Source organism: Lupinus angustifolius, chromosome LG11 (genome assembly GCF_001865875.1).
Source record: "Lupinus angustifolius cultivar Tanjil chromosome LG11, LupAngTanjil_v1.0, whole genome shotgun sequence".
Lineage (NCBI taxonomy): Eukaryota > Viridiplantae > Streptophyta > Magnoliopsida > Fabales > Fabaceae > Lupinus > Lupinus angustifolius.
In genome coordinates, this window is record NC_032019.1 from 5,520,858 (window position 1) to 5,538,690 (window position 17,833).

Below are 17,833 nucleotides of genomic sequence, written 5' to 3' on the forward strand. Positions count from 1 at the left end.
ATAAACTCATATACAGCGTTAGGTGCAAAACATTTTTCCTCTCATGTATTTATGTCAAGTCATGTGTAAATCTTGGAGTGGCGTGATTCTGAGCCGTCCTTTTATGAGTTAATAGTTTTGGACCCACCATTTAGTGACTGCCTTTAAATATTGCCTGAAATGCGATAACCTTTGTCACTTTAACATTGTGGAACTGAAAAAAATAGGAATGGATCTTAGGCACAACATAATTGATGGGAATATTGAACAAGTCAAAAATATCTCACCCTATTAGACAAAGACAATATTATTAGGAAATATTAGATTTATTTAAATACTGAACTACTTCTTTTATTATTTTGGAAGTGAACTTTACCATCTTATTCGAGATAGAATTCAACTTCCTATTTGATTATCATGGTGTCAAAAAATATTATTTAGTTATGGATCAAAGATAACTCTTTACTTAGTTTATCAGATTTTGTGAAGGAGAAGAGAAGTTAGTTTTATATCACTTATCTCATTGTCTCGGGAATAATTTAAATATAAATTGAGTTACTTATCTTATTGTTAATTGGTGTTGAGGTGAAATCTTAACAAATATAATCCCTCTACCTCTATTTTTATAATAGCAATAACAACTTGCATGTAACCAGACCATATTATATACCTAACCCAGCTAAAAAGAACTCCAATTGGTGCAAAAAATAAGAATCTATGGTACCCATGCACTACAATATTATAGAAGAGGTTGGTCTATGTTCTTACGAGAGAATAAGGCACCTTCAAGTGACCATTGATCAATGATTCTACTAAATAAAAGTTAAAGGTTTGCACATATGAATGAATATCACTTGTCTCCAACAATGTCATATTTCCTGTTACAAATTAATTATATATTGACACGTGAATAAAAGAAATTTTTTAAAAGCAAAAATAATAAAATGGAGTATTCTGATTGACTTAAAACATAGAGTGTGACACCATTTGAGACATGTAATATGTATATATAACACACTAATTAACTCTTCTTTTACTATAGCATGTGATAAGATCGACTTTGATTCTAAATTTGGAACCGGATCTAAGCTAGTTGTAACTTTGACAATCCAACGTGGTTTTAAAATTAAGAAGTACAATTAGGTACAACTCTAAAGTGATTAGCAATTTGATATATTTATTTACAGCAAATTTGTCATGTTCAATCCACTTGCCCATGGACTTTGGACTAGAATTGTTCCCCAAGTGACTGAATAGAAAGCTTATTCCATTTTATCAAAATGGCGCAGAAGAATAAAATAAAACAAATTTGATGTAATAGTTGTTTACATTTGAATTCCACAAAATAAAATAATTAAAAGCCCTAGAGTCAACAATTTGGTTATTGGTTAAGAATTAAGATGTTAGTATCAGGTTGAGTCCTCCAATTCAAAGTAGCTATGATGTTTGTGGTGTGATTCATAATGTGAGATTAAAACTCATTTATCCAATCATTCAATATAAATTTGATGAGTTGATATATTCTCTATTAATAAAAAGAATAAATACATAATAAAAAATATGAAAAATATAAGGATATACCACTTTTAACATTTATTATAAGTGTTAAAATAAGAATTTATATATTTATTAATAGAGAGAATCCACCTACAAATTTGATTAGGTTGAATTCAATTTAAGTTGAATGGAACCTTCACCAAGTTCAATATATTATGAAAATAATATATAATTTTAAATTATTTATTTAATATAAAATACAATTTAAATTTAATATATACACTGACAGTGTAAATATTTTTATACTGCTAGCAAATCTTCACTATTTATATGTTAACTAATATTAATTCTTAAACAAAAATAATACAAAAATGATGTGCAGTAAAATCTTTATACTAACTATACATAGATATTAAATTTATTTAGTGATGTGATTGGAGAAGTTAAATAGAAAATATAAACTTTCCTAGATTCTTATGGTGGACATTATTATAGAATGAAAACATTAAACTAACAAAATGTCGGTGGATACATGAATTTTTTATATCTGTTAAGCTGAGCTAAGTGATGCTGAGGTTGTGACTTTATTTCACCAACTCTCTCTCTCTCTCTCTCTCTCTCTCTGCATCCAAAACCAAAGCTTATCCTCCCTTTCCCCACTTGTTGCTGTCTCACCCATATCTCACTTCATTTATATTTTATAGCCAAAAACCCAAAAGAGTGTGTGTGAGAGAAACTGAAACACCATCCATCAACAACAACAACAAGCATAGAAAGAAGCAAAGCAAGTTCAGGAAGAGAGAAGAAAGAAACAAATAGTTATAGCTCATAAGTTCACTGGAAAATAAGATGATGAACGGTGGTGATGTTATTGCTATTGAGACACAGTATATAAGGAGGCATCACAAGCATGAACCTAGAGATAATCAATGCACTTCTGCACTTGTCAAACACATCAAAGCCCCTGTTCACCTTGTTAGTTTTCCTTTTCTTTCTCATCACCTTCTTCATGTTCTTTCTTTTTTGTTTCTCAATTGGGTCTTTGATTTCTGGGTCTGATTCAAAAATGATTTTTTTACTCCTTCCTTTTAAGATCTGAGTGGTTTTGCTCACTTCTATGGAAACCTTTTCATTTTCAATGCTATTTCTCCATCTGGGTATGTGAGTTATAGCATTTCCCTTGATGGGTGTCAACCTTGGTTTTGTTCTGTTTCTACTTTTTCTTGATTTTGAGTTCTGTCTGTGTATTTAAAATTTAGACTTTTCAACTCATGAGATGCTAGTTTTGTTTGGTCTGTTGTGGAATCTGATTATGGGGAAGGATAGTCTTTATCTTTTAGGAAATTCATTTGAATGGAATTTTTGTGTCAACCATTTTCTGAAGATGAAAAACATGTCATAGAACTGAAGGTTCTGCTTTGTCAATTAATTTTTATGAATTTGTTTATTAAGTTTTATGTTTCAATCCTCTTGGTCACAGAAAGTGTGCAGCAGATAAGAAGGAAATCAGCAGGATATATAATTTATACACTCATTTTAGTTTCACATACTTCGCAGACTAGTTTTCAGTGATCCAAAGCAGTGCAAAACATTCTTAATTTTTACTAAATTTCTTCAACTTTTATGCTTTATGTGGCTGCATGTTTGATTATTTTGTGAATTGTGTGGCAAAAGAAAGACAACACATTGGTTATTGATTGATCTGGTTAGTTTATTTCTCTACTTCTCAGGTGTGGTCACTGGTTAGAAGATTTGATCAACCCCAAAAATACAAACCATTTGTGAGCCGGTGTATCACGCAAGGGGACCTTGGCATTGGGAGTGTTAGAGAAGTGAATGTTAAGTCTGGCCTTCCAGCCACAACCAGTACTGAGAGGTTGGAACAACTTGATGACGAGGAACACATTTTTGGAATAAAGATTGTTGGAGGTGACCATAGGCTGAGGGTATGACAACTTGATAACCAAATATTGTTAGCTCCCAAGTGGTATAGGCTAAATATTCTTTCATATACAAACAAATAAATTGTGCAGTCTAATAATCTTTTATGGTAACCTGGATTTTGTTTTAATAGAGGGTGAGTCTTGGCGCAACAGGTAAGGTTTTTTGCCTTGTGACCTGAAGTTCATGTTTTCAAATCTTGGAAACAACCTCTTGTACTAGGCCGCCCTTTTTAATAGATATAATTAGGATGTGAGGAAATAAATGTTGGACATTGACTAAGCCGTGATTTGCTTGCTTTTATTGTTTGATCGGTAATTTGGTATACTTTCAGTGATCTTCGCCTTTTCTATAATTATGCCCTTGACCCGCCTTCGTCTTCATGTGTATCGGTATATAGGGGTATAGGTTAAATGGATTGTGGACTACAGAGTCCCCTCTTTGGCATCGGTTTTTGCTCTGTAGGGTTTGTAATTCATAATGTACTTACAACTGTAGCTGGTTGATTAACTTGATGTTCATAATGTGTTGCCTCTTTTTTCAACCTATTATTTCAATTGATCTCCCTCATTTGCTTAAATTCATGTTAATAGTTCTGAAGTGCCATCTTCAATGCCCTAGTGTTTGATTATACCATTAATTTAAACGCGTGGCATTGGCAAGAGCTGAAAAAGCTAGTTGAAGCTTTGGTAATTTTTTTATAAGAGGTTGGAAGATTGTTTTTAGTAGCACTTATACATGTATTCAGGGTTTCTGTGCAATAGAAGAAGCACTCTTGGATTCACAAATTACCTGTATTGATATATGTTTAAATTTTAATGATATGCACTTGGTATAGGCTAAATATGATATTGTTAATTCATTTCCTATGCTGTTACTGACATTTTAAGAGATTTCTTTACTAGCTCTAGTATCATACTAAATTACTAACTAATTCATATGATGCGGAATTTGCAGAACTATTCTTCCACAATCACTGTCCACCCAGAGATCATTGACGGTAGACCTGGTACCATGGTGATTGAATCATTCATGGTGGATGTGCCAGAAGGTAATACTAAGGACGAAACTTGTTACTTTGTGGAGGCTTTGATCAGGTGCAACCTAAGTTCTTTGGCTGATGTCTCAGAAAGGATGGCTGTGCAGGGTCGAACCGATCCTCTTAACCTTTAAGTTCATCTAAGGGAAATGAAGATGGGTTGATACAATTGTATGATCTGTGACATTTTGATCCCAGTTCAGTGGAGATTGGTTGGAGCATTCCTTCCAAAAATCCAGAAATTTTGGATGTTTTCTTTCTTTATATCAAGGATACTTTCTCCTACCATCCTTCCATGCAATTTAAGCTGTGCATTCCTCTTCAGAACAACAAAGTTTCTCTTATTCACTTTTACAAAGATAGGATTATTCTTCCATGGTTTTGTGGTTGGTGACGTGCTACTAAGGTTATTTGTAAATGTTTTTGTTGGAAAAAAAAAGACATCTTCTGCAGTCTTTTACATTTCATGTTTTCGTAGCAAGATTTATGTGCTGGCAGGAGAAGGACCCTTTATAGTGGATACTCCCTTGTTTACTTTTGTATGTGTAGTGTAGCTTCTTTTGCAAGTTATATATTATACAATTTCCTTGTTATGGACTAAGTTTAGAACACAAAACAAATTGACTATATTTATTGTTCATGGTAGGCATCATGGGACGGAGATCATATGTCTCAAACGATGTTTTATTCACTGTCCCCAACCAATCAAAATGTTACTTTTTGTTTTAAATTTTTTCTTTTATTCATGTGACAATATGTAATTGGCTTGAGACAGAGAATGCGACATCGTTGGGGACATGTGATCTTTGTCCCAATATCATGCACCTTGCTTTGAGGAACATTAAAGATTCCTCCAAGTTTGTTGGTGCAGTCAATTTTATTCATCTTTTCCCCTTTATCATGAAGATATATGCAACCTATAAGAAAAAACTGCTTCAAACAAAAGTAATGCTACCTTACCATAACAATATGTGATGGAATAAAGTGAAAAGTATTACTTTTTCAAGAGATAACAAGTATCTTACATCATTACTTTAAAAAGATTGTCAAAAATCTTAGTTGAATAGTTTTTTTATCCAAAACAAATAAGTGATTCTACATCTAAGAGGGGTAAGTGTGGATAAAAGTAATGTCTAAAACAGCTAAGTGCCAAATCAGAAGAATGGATATACAAGGGTGAAAGATTTTCCTTCTGAATTATCTCTCATTAATTGTTAGCAATTTTATTAATCCACGAAAACTAAACTTTCTATTAAGCATTTGGTAAAATTTCACTGGATGAAATTAAGGAATATGGAAATTCTTCTAAGTATTTGTACAATTATTTAACCATACCACCTCTTCATAAATGATGGAATATAATGAGAAGGTTATTGTTAAGTATAAGTGATGGTTGGTTATTTGTGGTGGAAATCGCTTTGATATTGGCACACTCAAATGTAAGTTTCCATGTGCATCATTCACTAACTTGGGTGTTAGTCTTTATAATCTGTACTTGGATTATACCTTATGTCTGCTGTATTAGAAATTTATGCATGTATTTTATTTGCATGTGCACGCTAATGAAATGGTTTGACACTAATATATGCAAAAAAAAATATATGTTGAGGAGGAATCAACAATGTGAAAAAATGATGTAACAACAACTACTATGAACTTCATGAAAATCACATATATTTCAAGATGATTGTTAGTTGATCAGAGTTTGGAAATTATTTGTATGGGTTGATCTGTGTTGGTAAACATGGTAAACGAGTACACTAGGTATCTTTAATTCAATAACTGTTGAAAAAATCAAGCAAATTATAAGATCTGAAAAGAAAAAGAGCACCAAAAAAAAAATAGCCAAATCACATAGAAAAGTTAAAACAGAAGAGTAGAGTGTCATTATGTAAATAATATATGTGAGTAATTAAGAAGAGCATAAAATGATAACTGATAGTACATCAAAGAAAATGTGACTGCCATATTAGAATGCTATTTCCAAATCACATTTCTCATTTTCTTTCAACTCTCAATTTTCTCTCCTCCCTGGTCCCTACCATATTCACCAACACATAGATCAATTCCATACAATCATTTGATCCTATACTTAATTCACAAAACATGCAAATTTTATAGCTCTATCATTCTAGCAAAAACATAAAAGAAAATAAATTTGCAGAATGAATTTATACAGCAATGGAGTTCATAACATATCCCAGGAGGATATCATTATAGTTGAAACTTTTGATTCATTCCATTCCCCCCACTACATACAAGTTTTAACTATACCACTGCTTAAGAAATATCGATCTATTATATAGTATAAGGTTACAGATATAGTCATCTACACAAAGTTCTCAGCTCAGCTTCCTTTCTGGTTTTTACTTCTGACATAATATCTGCTGCTTTTGTTGTTTACACGGCATGATCAGGAACCATATATAGGCAATGGATAACGCCAATTTAGTAAAAGGATATTTATTCTTTTCAAAGGAAGCAATGTCAAGCTCTTTTCCAAAGCTACTGATTTCATATCAGCAAGTCCAAAATCAAATTTGAAACCAGATGCTTCTAGCATGACAAATTCTAATCTTAAAAATCTAAGCTATTGGCATGCTGTTGTAAAATTTACCACTGCTCTCTGGGCTGACAATCATGGAAAATGGAAGGAAGAGCCTTGTCCAATCTCCAATGGTTCAACGTCCTCGAAAAAATTTGGCGGTGTATCATCCTCTTGATCTCTCCAGTCATCATCACTATCACAGTCTCCAAATCTGTCGTCACTCACGAAATTGTATGCATCTGACCATTCTCCTTTCTCTTCACCACTTCCATCTTTTCTGCTAACGTTCTTTTCCAAGCCATCTCCATCTCTTCTATCAGCTCCATTTTGATGCGGAACAGCAACCATAGAACGAAGCTTTTCCTTTATACGCATCAAAGGATCCTTTTCTATTAACTCGGAACCATGATAAGCTTCCCTCAGAAACACACAATCCATTTCTCCTTTCAAAGAGACATAAAACATATCAGGGTGCGAGATCAGCATTCCCCTCACCTGCTGAGAGAACCCGAACTCCTCTCGAAAATGAGAAAGGTTATCAACAAGAGTTTGCTTTTCAACAGTGAGGCTCAAAATCTCATGAACAATTCCACAATCATGCTTCTCATTCACTTGCGTTCCAGACCTTAAGCTTGAGAAATCCGAGTATGGTGATATATAAGGCATGTCACCAAACTGCATTATCCTCCTTACCTCACCACTTGAAAGATTAAGACCCTTAAGAAGCTTCTCTCTATTTAATCTTTCAGGCCTCTCCATGAGCAAATCATTTTCTTCGTTAATCCGATTTTCCTCCAGGGATAGCTCAGCTACCGAAACAGCCAGCTCTTCATCCCAATGTGTTAGTTCCAAAGCAGGGCCTCGCCCCGTCGCGACAACTCTAAAGTATTGTGGGTAACCATCACAAATCGTGTCATGAAAACCCTGTGGTAGTCCAAAATCAGTCCTTAGATGTGTAATCTTCTTCAACAATATCCGTTTCTCAATCGACATCATCAACAATTTCCTCAACTTCATAACCAACAACTCTTCCATTTCACTCCTAATCTTCAATTCCTCTAGATAAAGCTTTTCAGCTTGTGGTGTCAACTTAAATTTGAGAGAGTAAAGTCCCTCTTCCATAACCTGAAACACTGCAGGGAATTTCTTCAACATAGCAACAAATTGTCTCTTACGCAGTGTACCCAATTGTGTCTTATATCTACCCAAATCCTTAATTGACATGGTTCTATCAGGTTCTCTAAGCAGAATCCTCCTAAGCTTAAGAACAAATCTTAGCCTTTTGTCCCTCTGTGCTACATTTTCAAAGGAATTCTCTCTCCTTCTCTTCATTGCTACATTTATGGGCCAAAGTGGGGCATGAAAGTTTCTTGTTTTAATCAAATTAACATTCCCATGTGACAAAACCAAACTTATCCCAAAAAATTGGGATTTTTCTGGTGGGAGGGAGCAATGGGGTTTCACAGAAAGCTTTGATTTTTGAAGCAAAAGAAAATTGTTTGATGAGACAAATAATGGGTGAGGAGAAAAAGAAGACGGTTTGGGAGAAGGAAGCAAGAATCTAGGTTCCATGTAGAGAGGTTTACATAACACAGATAGAGAAAAGATAAAAGTGAAAAATACGCAAGGTTTTACGTTGTGTTTTAATTATAGATGAAAAAATGGGTACTATATCTGATTTTTTGCGGGCACATGTGAAATGTGTTTATTTCTAATTCATTTGACCGTGAAGGCCACAAGCATAATGTAAAAAAAAAAATCAATAAATTAATGTAATGTGATTTAATGTCTAAAAAATTGTATTTTAATATGATTTAATGAATTTTTTATAAAAAATTTGTTATCTTTTAACTACTTTATTTAGTTTGTTTTTAGTTTATTATAATAATTTTTATTTTTAAATTATTAATCAATACACGTGGATTACCATTAACATGTTTTAAAATGAATAAGGTATATCATTTTGTCTATTAAGCTAATGCATACATACTCATCATGCCCATATAATTTTTTATATCTAGTTTTAATGATGGAGTATGAAGGTGGAGATTTGGCCATGGATGGGCTTCTAGGTTTATATGCAAGCCCTATCTATTTTCTCTCAATATAGATCACTATAGTAGAATGGGAAAATCATTTCAATCCCAAATTAATTTAACAATTCATAACCAAAATTGGACAAACAAATCTACCAGCAAATTAATGACTTCAAATTTGAGGAAACAACCAATGAGTGTTGGTTTAAGTGGTACATGCTTGATTTCTCTTAAATAAAGTTTCGAGTTCGAGTCTTATGGATGAAAAATACTTGCTAGGAGAGTTAACCTCACGTACCTGTGGATGTTTTCGGATCAGACAAGATTACCTTCCGTGCAAGGATACGTATGTGAAACAAAAAAATTTAGAGAAAGCAAAATTGTTTACATCTTACTATCCCCATTTTGAGTACAAGTCTTATACATTCAATTATGAGTTGTGCATTTTAATGTTAAAATGACTAAAGAGAAATTACAAATAGAAGATATAATTTAAATATTCAATCAATGTCATCATGAAAATCAATAACTAGATTCCATAAAATTTTATGTATACAAACTTAAAGCATCCTACCCTTTACCGACAAAGTGTTTTTTATCATATTTTCATGTTGATAAAAGTTGAGTAGCAAATTAAAGAAATGAAAAAAAGAATGTTTACATTGATGATAAGAAGGTTAGAGAAGCGATGTCAAAATATACTAATGGAAATATATCTTTGGAAGGGTATTTTACACCTTTGGAAGTGAATTTATAAGGAAAATTACATGGTGCCAATTGACAAAATGAATGGTGCTAGAAGAAACAACCCTAATCCCCCGCTTGGCTAAACATTAGCATGCCACTAAGCAATCATAACATTCCTTACGATAAAGCAACTTTATTAATAACAAATTTATTATTTACATTATGGTTGCTACATGTGAAGGAGTTGATATGAGCTCCCTTGAAACAAATATGTCCCTAATTTTGAAATATAAAAAAAGTGGAAGAGGGTAAATTGCATAAATATCTAAAAAGGAATAGAGAAAAATGATGTCATAAAGTTTGAAGCTAGAGTGACTTTTGTCTTGGATACAACACAACTTTCTCTTGCAACCCTATAGAATACTTTAGCGGATAAAACTATGTGTGGATAAAAAGATATGAGATGTGTTTTTAGATTAGGAATATAAATAATGTGATTATAATCTTTATGATTATCAAAGTCCTTTTTTCTTGTAATATCAATATTGGACTAGGGAAAGGCCGAACTAAGTAGCATTTCTTTGTAAGCCACAACTGATGATGAAGTCTCAACTCTCATTATCCATCTTGAGACCATATCTGTTTTATTAAATGTGTTATTATTTGTGATTAATTAAAAAAATATATTTAAATTAAAATTTTAATAATTAAATATTTTTTTGACTAATCACAACAAATATTTTTTGACACAAAATGTGCACCTCTCAATCTCTATCTTCATCTCATCTTCACCCAGCCACGTGTCAATCAGCCACTGGTTATGTTCATATATTCCCTACACGTCAGCACTGTTAAACCTTCCACTTGTCTCTCTCTATCATCTCCAGTTTCCACTCAAACAAGATCACTTCTACAAACATAAACAAAACCAACACCGACCCTTTAACCTTGTTCTATTCTCATGTTACCTCAAACATTCTGAGTACCTCACACTGTTTTATTCTATGGAGACTCTCAATGCTGCTTCTTTAACCCCTTTATCTGTTTTTTCTGATAGAAGAAAAGAACCCAGAAAACTCTCATCACTCCCAACAATTTCTGCATGCAAAGTTTCAAACTTTTCTACTTCTACCAACAACAAGAAACAAACACTGAAAGAGTGTTTAAGTGGGGGTCTTCTTTCACTTGCAGCTTCATTTCTCAATAGTGGGTTTGCAAAAGCTCTAACTTATGAAGAAGCTTTGGGGCAATCTGTGACTACTAGTTCTGGTGATTTTGATGCAAATGGTGTGGTAGATAGTGTTATCAGTTTTGCAACAGAGAACCCTGCAATACTTGCAGGAGGTGTTGCTATTTTGGCAGTGCCACTTGTTTTGTCTCAGGTTCTGAACAAGCCTAAGCCATGGGGTGTTGAATCTGCTAAGAATGCATATGCAAAACTAGGTGCTGATGAGAATGCTCAATTGCTTGATATAAGAGAACCAGTTGAGATTAGACAAGTTGGTACTCCTGATGTTGGGGTTTTGAAGAAGAAATCAGTGGCTATAGGTTATAAGAGTGATAATAAGATAGGGTTTCTTAAGAAGCTTTCACTCAAGTTCCAGGAGCCAGAGAATACCACATTGTTTATTCTGGACAAGTAAGAAAAATATATAACAGATTTCTTTGAAGTTTTCTCATTTTGTTATTATGATTTATGTTGATGCTAGAGTACATTTTGTCATCTTGTTTTGGTAATTAGTGTAGTAGGGAAAAAATATTTCTAGTGTTCTCATCTACAGTCAGTGGCTTTTGTATCACTTATCATGCATTCAAATGGCAATTTCAGTTGGATTGATTTATGTATTTCTGTTAAGGATAAAGCGAAAAAACATTAACCACTGCAAAGCTTCAAGTTATTATTCCATGGCCAGTGATTTCAATGTTAGAGTAGATGACAACATTTGCTAAAATTTATAAAGAAACAAACTAATGTTTCTTCTTTATGTTGAATTTCATTCAGATTACTAAAACCAACATAGATGACTTCTATCACTTAAAAGATAAAAGAAACACGTGAATAATTAATCACATTGGATATAACTATTTTTGATGCAACCAAAAATGAATGTCAAATCGATGAATAATGTTAGTTTAATTAATCACATAGAGAACACGTGTTCTGCGTAGAGGAGTTAGTATGAAGATCAATACTTCAGCTGACACATTTGTAATCTGAACTCTGAATCATCAGATTTAACATTTGAGGAACTTAAGTTACATATATTTGTTGTTTTCTTCTTGCACTTCGCAAATGAATATACTTGACGGGGTTGAAGCTGATTTAATGAACTTGTGATGGAAGCCAGATTTGATGGGAACTCTGAACTGGTTGCAGAGTTGGTCACTGCAAATGGATTTAAAGCTGCTTATGCAATTAAGGATGGTGCTGAAGGACCACGAGGATGGAAGGTATTTCTTCCCTTCCATTCTTTTGTATCATGTTTATCATATTACATTTAAAATATTTATTTTTCTTCGTTCATCAATACACTAACACAAAGTGGAATTGTGCAGAATAGCAGTCTTCCTTGGACAGCACCAAGGAAAGGATTGAGTTTGGATTTTGGCAGTCTGACAGAAGCAATTTCGGATTCAATAGGAGTATGTATATAGTATTTTCATAGAATTTCAATTGTAATTTTCAAGGTTAATGGACATGCTTTTATACTACTATTACTTTTCACATTGCAAAAGAAGGTTTGTGCTTTCCGTTGACACATCTTAAATTGGTTTTTGAGAAAAAAAATAAAATTTTAGTTTTCTTAAGTTGAGCATATTTTTTTTCAAACAAGAGAGGAACAAGCTAATCAGAAAGAACATTTTCATCAGAAAAGTTGAATATGAGGATAGAATGTTGTTTTCAAGATGATGATGATAGATCCATTTGTACATGCTTACCTTTAAAACAAGGACAAAACATAGGTACATTTCTCTGGGTGCTTGTGGCGTCGTCTTCTTATGAAAACATAACATGTGTAACAAACATGCTATGTTTTTAGTGCGAAACACCACCACAAGCACATATAGAATTGTACCTAAGTTTTTTCCTTGAAAAAAAATAAATGTTCCTCTTCTTAAGTTTTAGCATTTCTGTATTTCCAATTAATCGAGGTTTATTTCAGGACACCTCTGATGGCTTGGCTGTTGTTCTTGGAATTGCTGCAGCTACTGGACTGGGTTTATTAGCTTTTACTGAGGTTGAGCTGAAGAGTTATTGTCTAAATGTTTTTCAATTTTACCATAAAAATCCACCATGGTGTAACTCTACTGACATAAAATTACTTGTTAATGATATTACTCTATTCGTAGATAGAAGCAATTCTCGAAGTTGTAGGATCCGCTGCACTTATTCAGTTTGCAAGCAAGAAGCTTCTATTTGCTGAGGTATGTATACTTATTCAAGTATTTCTTTCCAGAGTAAAGGATATATTTTTGTTTAAGTTATCAAATTATAAGCATTTATACTAGATAAATAAGTGAATGTGGGATCTCAATACAATGTAGGATCATGTTAATGTTTGTAAGTATGTACACTAGAGAGGGGGAGAGAGCAGGAGCACAATATATATGTGAGATCGAAAACCATTCAGTTTTCCTCTATTGGTGAAAAAAAGAATGCCCAAATATGATTTCTGAAAAGTTTTTTGTAATGTTTTTCGCAACATAATTTTTTATTGTTGGTCGTGAAAATGGGATGGATATTCTGTTGGTCCAGTGGTGTATGACATAGGTGATGTTGATTGGTATTAACACACGGTTTTCCCAGAGAATCAGAGATCAAGTGTTTTTCTCTGGGCTCTCATGTTCAGTGGTTTTACCAATCTTGGTGAAGATGTATCTTCTCCCAAGTGCATAAATGTTGACAATTATTTCTGGAACATACAAAGCTATGGCCTATAGTCTTGTCCTTTGGGGTAGTTTTCTGTTGGCTTACCACATCTTAGGTGCACCATGCACATGATCATAGCTATTTTCTGTAACTTCCACCACAAGTAGATAATGATGATTGATGAGGGAGTTGAAATATATTATTATTCAAGCTTTTCACTCATAAATTTGTACATTATGGCTTTTTGTTGACAATTGAGGCAGACCATTGCATGACAATGAAGACAGTTAGTTCCATTAGTCATAGCTTTCATTGTGCATTATATAGAGGTAAAGGTTAAAGCTCATTGATCTTTTTGTTTTGATTTTTCGATGGCAGGACCGAAAGCAAACACTACAACAAGTTGATGAGTTCTTGAACACTAAGGTTGCTCCTAAAGAGCTTGTTGATGAAATAAAGGTACTTACGATTATCCTAATAAATGAGTCACGTTTATGATTTGATAGACTTTGGAATATATATTGACAATTATATCTATTTCTTCAAAAAAATTGCATAATGTAAAACTTCTTTTCCCCTCTTCCTATGACCATGTCCTCTTGGATTGGAACATTAGCAAATTGGAAAGGCTCTTCTACCAGCCTCTACCAATAGTAAGGCCCTTCCTGCATCAACAGGAAACAGTCCAAACCTTGCTACAGTTGACAGTGTTCAGAAAGCGGAAGCTACTCCTGTTACTGTCTCTGAACCCAAAGTAGATGCAGCAGTACCAGAACCAGCTCCTGAAACAGAAAAAGGTCCAGACCTTGTTACAGCTGATAGCACTCTTCAGAAAGTGGAAGCTATCCCAGATACTGTCTCTGAATCCAAAGTAGATGGAGTTGCAGAACCTGTTCCCGAGATAAACTCGGTGCCCAAAGCGGAAGCTAAGGCTGATTCACTTCCCGTGCAGCCAAAGCCACTTTCACCATACCCTTATGTAATGTCTTATATTCCTTGCTCTATGTTTTTTCTTCTTCACTTTCCGTACTGATTAAATATACTTTTGGTGATCAATTGCCTTGGCACTCATGTTTGGATATATTTTCTTGGATCTGTTTTCACCGGTATAACTGATTTTTCGCTGACTCCCATTTTCTGCCTTCGATCTTATTTTCATCCAACGGTACTTGTGATTTAAGTCATTTATACCGCCAGATGAAAATACGATCAACAGTTAATAGTGGATGTAAGTGAAAATTCAGTAAATCACTTACATTAGTATAAATAGATCGTTCCTCACGTAAAAAATGAAATTAAGGGTGAATATGAGGTTGCATATGAGATGAAAAACCATGCTGCATGAAGTTTCCAAAATTGTTTTCAATACTAACAAGTTAATTTGTGAAGAGACAATTCTGTGGTTCATATTGCATGCTCCTCCTAGTACATGCTTATAACCATGTCTTCTTGATTCGCAGTATCCAGATTTCAAGCCTCCAACATCCCCTACACCTTCACAGTCCTAGATAAGATCTGTGTCACAAGTTGTATAAATGAAGGGATATTCCAATGAGGGAGACATGTTCTAGTGTTGGTGGTAGAGGATTGAAAGAGACAACAACACCAATAAAAGAGAGACTCTGATCATATTGTATTTAGATCAAATTTAATTTAATGCTGAACCTTTTTTTACACAAATGCTTTGATGATTTATGAAATGATGGTTCGAACAATGAGACTATGTCAATGTTCTAGATCTTGCATTGGAGGTGTAGGAAAGACAAGGATCACCTGTCCCCAGTGACGTCTAATTCTCTGTTCCGGACTAATCACATATTGTCACATGAATAAAAGAGTTTTTAAAAACAAAAACTAACATTCTGATTGAGTCGAGACAGAGAATGAGACAGAGAATGAGACTCCGTTGGGGGATTTTTGTCCATGTAGGAAGGCCTTGGCAGAGCACAGTGCCACTATTGCTGCTTTTGTTGTGTTACAGTTTGGCACAATAGTGCAAGAGTGTAGAAGGGGTTACAATGAAGTATTAGTGATAGTTAAATCCAGCACTCAAATTAGAGTGATTACTTGACATTAAAATATTAGGAAAATCCAGCACTCAAATTTTAGCTTTGTAGATGAATATCATGTTAGATTCTTCCATGAACCATCATCATGTTAGTTTCTTCTCTTAAACTATAGAGCATAGAGCACTTTTTTTGAAGATATTTACATGGTTATGAGTTTTTGATTTGTCAACAATTTTCCTCATTATGATGAATTCACGTAGAGTGAAAGGAAAAAATAGATTAGATATATAAGCTTAGTATTATGTTTATTTCTAGTTAAAAACTTAAGGTAATATCTAACACACTAACACAGTATCTGATTTTTCATTATATAACTCATAATATAATGCTCAGTAATTCAAATTTTTTTTATTGGTACTACTAAGAGTATCATTTCACATTCTTGTGTAAGTATAGTTGACAAAATCGAGATCTTATGTAAGATCGGAAGGAGTAAATGAAAACGTAAACCATGTGATCGTAACACGGATCGTAAGATCCTACCATTGAATTTTTTTATATATACATATACACAAAATAATAAAAACTTCAGTTTTCTCCATTGCTATAAGTAACAAAATTGTTCATAAAACTTAAACTTAAACATCAAAATATATGCATATTAAAGTAACACCGCACATATATAAAGAAGCAAATATGTTGAGAGGCATGGCTAGTGTGGAGAGATGTATACAATATGTATAAAACAAAAAGACTGCACAACAAAAGGAGAGAACAAAAAAGAACATTTAGAGCATATTTTGTTCAAAGAAGAGAGAGTGAACATAAATTTTTTCAAAGACACAATAAGCATGAGTTTCCCTTTCTATATGAGTTTAGAAGATTGAGATTTTACAGTTTGGAGCTTTTGCCATAAAAACATAAACTCGTAAGATCTTGGACAATTTTACGATCCTACAATCTTCCCCGGCGATCTCACCGGCGGGCACGTGACTCGGTAGCTCTTAAAAACCCGTAAAATCTACCAATCCTACGAGTTAAATTGAGAGTTTAACTACTATGTGTGTAATGAACTAATCTCTTTTAGGCTCACGATTGTTCCTTCCAAAAAATGTCGCCATTAGAAATCGAACCCTAGATGTGTGGGTCTTATATCATTAGATCAACTCAATAATTCAATTAACAACAAAGGAGTGATCATTATTTTTCTGGAGATGATATGAAGCACACGACACTAAAATTGCATTCTTTGAAGTTTGTTTATGACGCGGTTGCTGCAACTTCCTTCCACTTTCCACTTTCTAGACACAAAATATGCAATCTTTGAACAGATTGCTAGCAGCCCTAAAATTCGAAAGCCACAAGAAAAAGAGAGCAAATAATTTAGTACACAACATGGAAAAAAATAGGCAATCTTTTTTTGGGTGCTAATTACTACAATCTGGCCCGAGGCTTTAAGCTTTTTTTAGTTCAGTATTTTAGTGTGTTGAGTGAAGAGCTAATAAGTAGAAAATACTTATTGAACTAATATCATAAGGTTTTGGTTTCAAGACGTGTTCTCACTTCTGACTTTTCACTCTTTTCATATTTATGCTGATAACAATGGAACTCCCCGATAGTTGGAAGCTTTCCAGTTGAACACAATGCACATGAAAGATTCATTCAAGAATTCCCAACTCACCACTTTGCTTCCAATGAGTAATTTTTTGTATTAAAGAGTGTGGAAATACTATTAAGTGCTTCTTTGGTATGGATGAAAAATTATAACTTTTGCTAATTTTTAAAAAAAATAAGGGTAAAGTTGAAGGACAAGTATATTTGACGATTGACCTAGATTATAAGCTTAACTCTTTTTTTTGTTATTATCAATAATATCTTCTCACCTTTTGTGTAAGGATTTGATCCCTTTCGAGATAAGAAATTGAATCTTAACCTTTTAGTTTGAGGATTTAGAATAACCTTCCAGAGTTTTCATTTCATTGTACTCGTTCAAGCAGTTTAGTTAGAAAAACAAACCATTTGTTTCGAATGTGGTATGATTTTATACCAAATCCTTATGTAATGATAGAGTTTGTGTAAATGAGAGGAAGGGGTGGTTTAATTTGTCGGACAATGATCTCCGGTCCTAAGATAATCATATCATCAAGTACCAAGTCAATTAAACATCATAGAATAATATATAAATATTAATTTCTATTATTATAATTTTTCTTTTTAATTAAATAA

General features: G+C 33.4%; 3 protein-coding genes across 4 annotated transcripts; 2 read left to right on the top strand and 1 right to left on the bottom strand.

Annotated features, from left to right (window-relative positions):
* Positions 2,059-5,049, top strand: LOC109360551 (abscisic acid receptor PYL9-like). 2 transcript variants are annotated; one of them, XM_019605521.1, is made up of 4 exons: positions 2,059-2,278; positions 2,323-2,451; positions 3,207-3,422; positions 4,375-5,049. In XM_019605521.1, exons 2-4 carry the CDS (start codon positions 2,326-2,328, stop codon positions 4,588-4,590), a joined length of 558 nt encoding a protein of 185 aa, XP_019461066.1. In that variant the 5' UTR covers positions 2,059-2,278; positions 2,323-2,325; the 3' UTR covers positions 4,591-5,049. The 2 variants fall into 2 exon arrangements, with proteins under 2 accessions (XP_019461066.1, XP_019461065.1); XM_019605520.1 differs by having other exon boundaries at positions 2,059-2,451.
* Positions 6,605-8,645, bottom strand: LOC109360549 (protein ROOT PRIMORDIUM DEFECTIVE 1-like). The gene has a single exon (XM_019605518.1). It carries the CDS (start codon positions 8,574-8,576, stop codon positions 7,095-7,097), a length of 1,482 nt encoding a protein of 493 aa, XP_019461063.1. The 5' UTR covers positions 8,577-8,645; the 3' UTR covers positions 6,605-7,094.
* On the top strand, positions 10,607-15,313 carry LOC109360550 (rhodanese-like domain-containing protein 4, chloroplastic). The gene is made up of 8 exons (XM_019605519.1): positions 10,607-11,366; positions 12,076-12,178; positions 12,284-12,370; positions 12,892-12,966; positions 13,079-13,153; positions 13,977-14,057; positions 14,215-14,577; positions 15,059-15,313. The coding sequence occupies exons 1-8, from the start codon at positions 10,732-10,734 to the stop codon at positions 15,104-15,106; spliced, it is 1,467 nt and encodes a 488-aa protein (XP_019461064.1). The 5' UTR covers positions 10,607-10,731; the 3' UTR covers positions 15,107-15,313.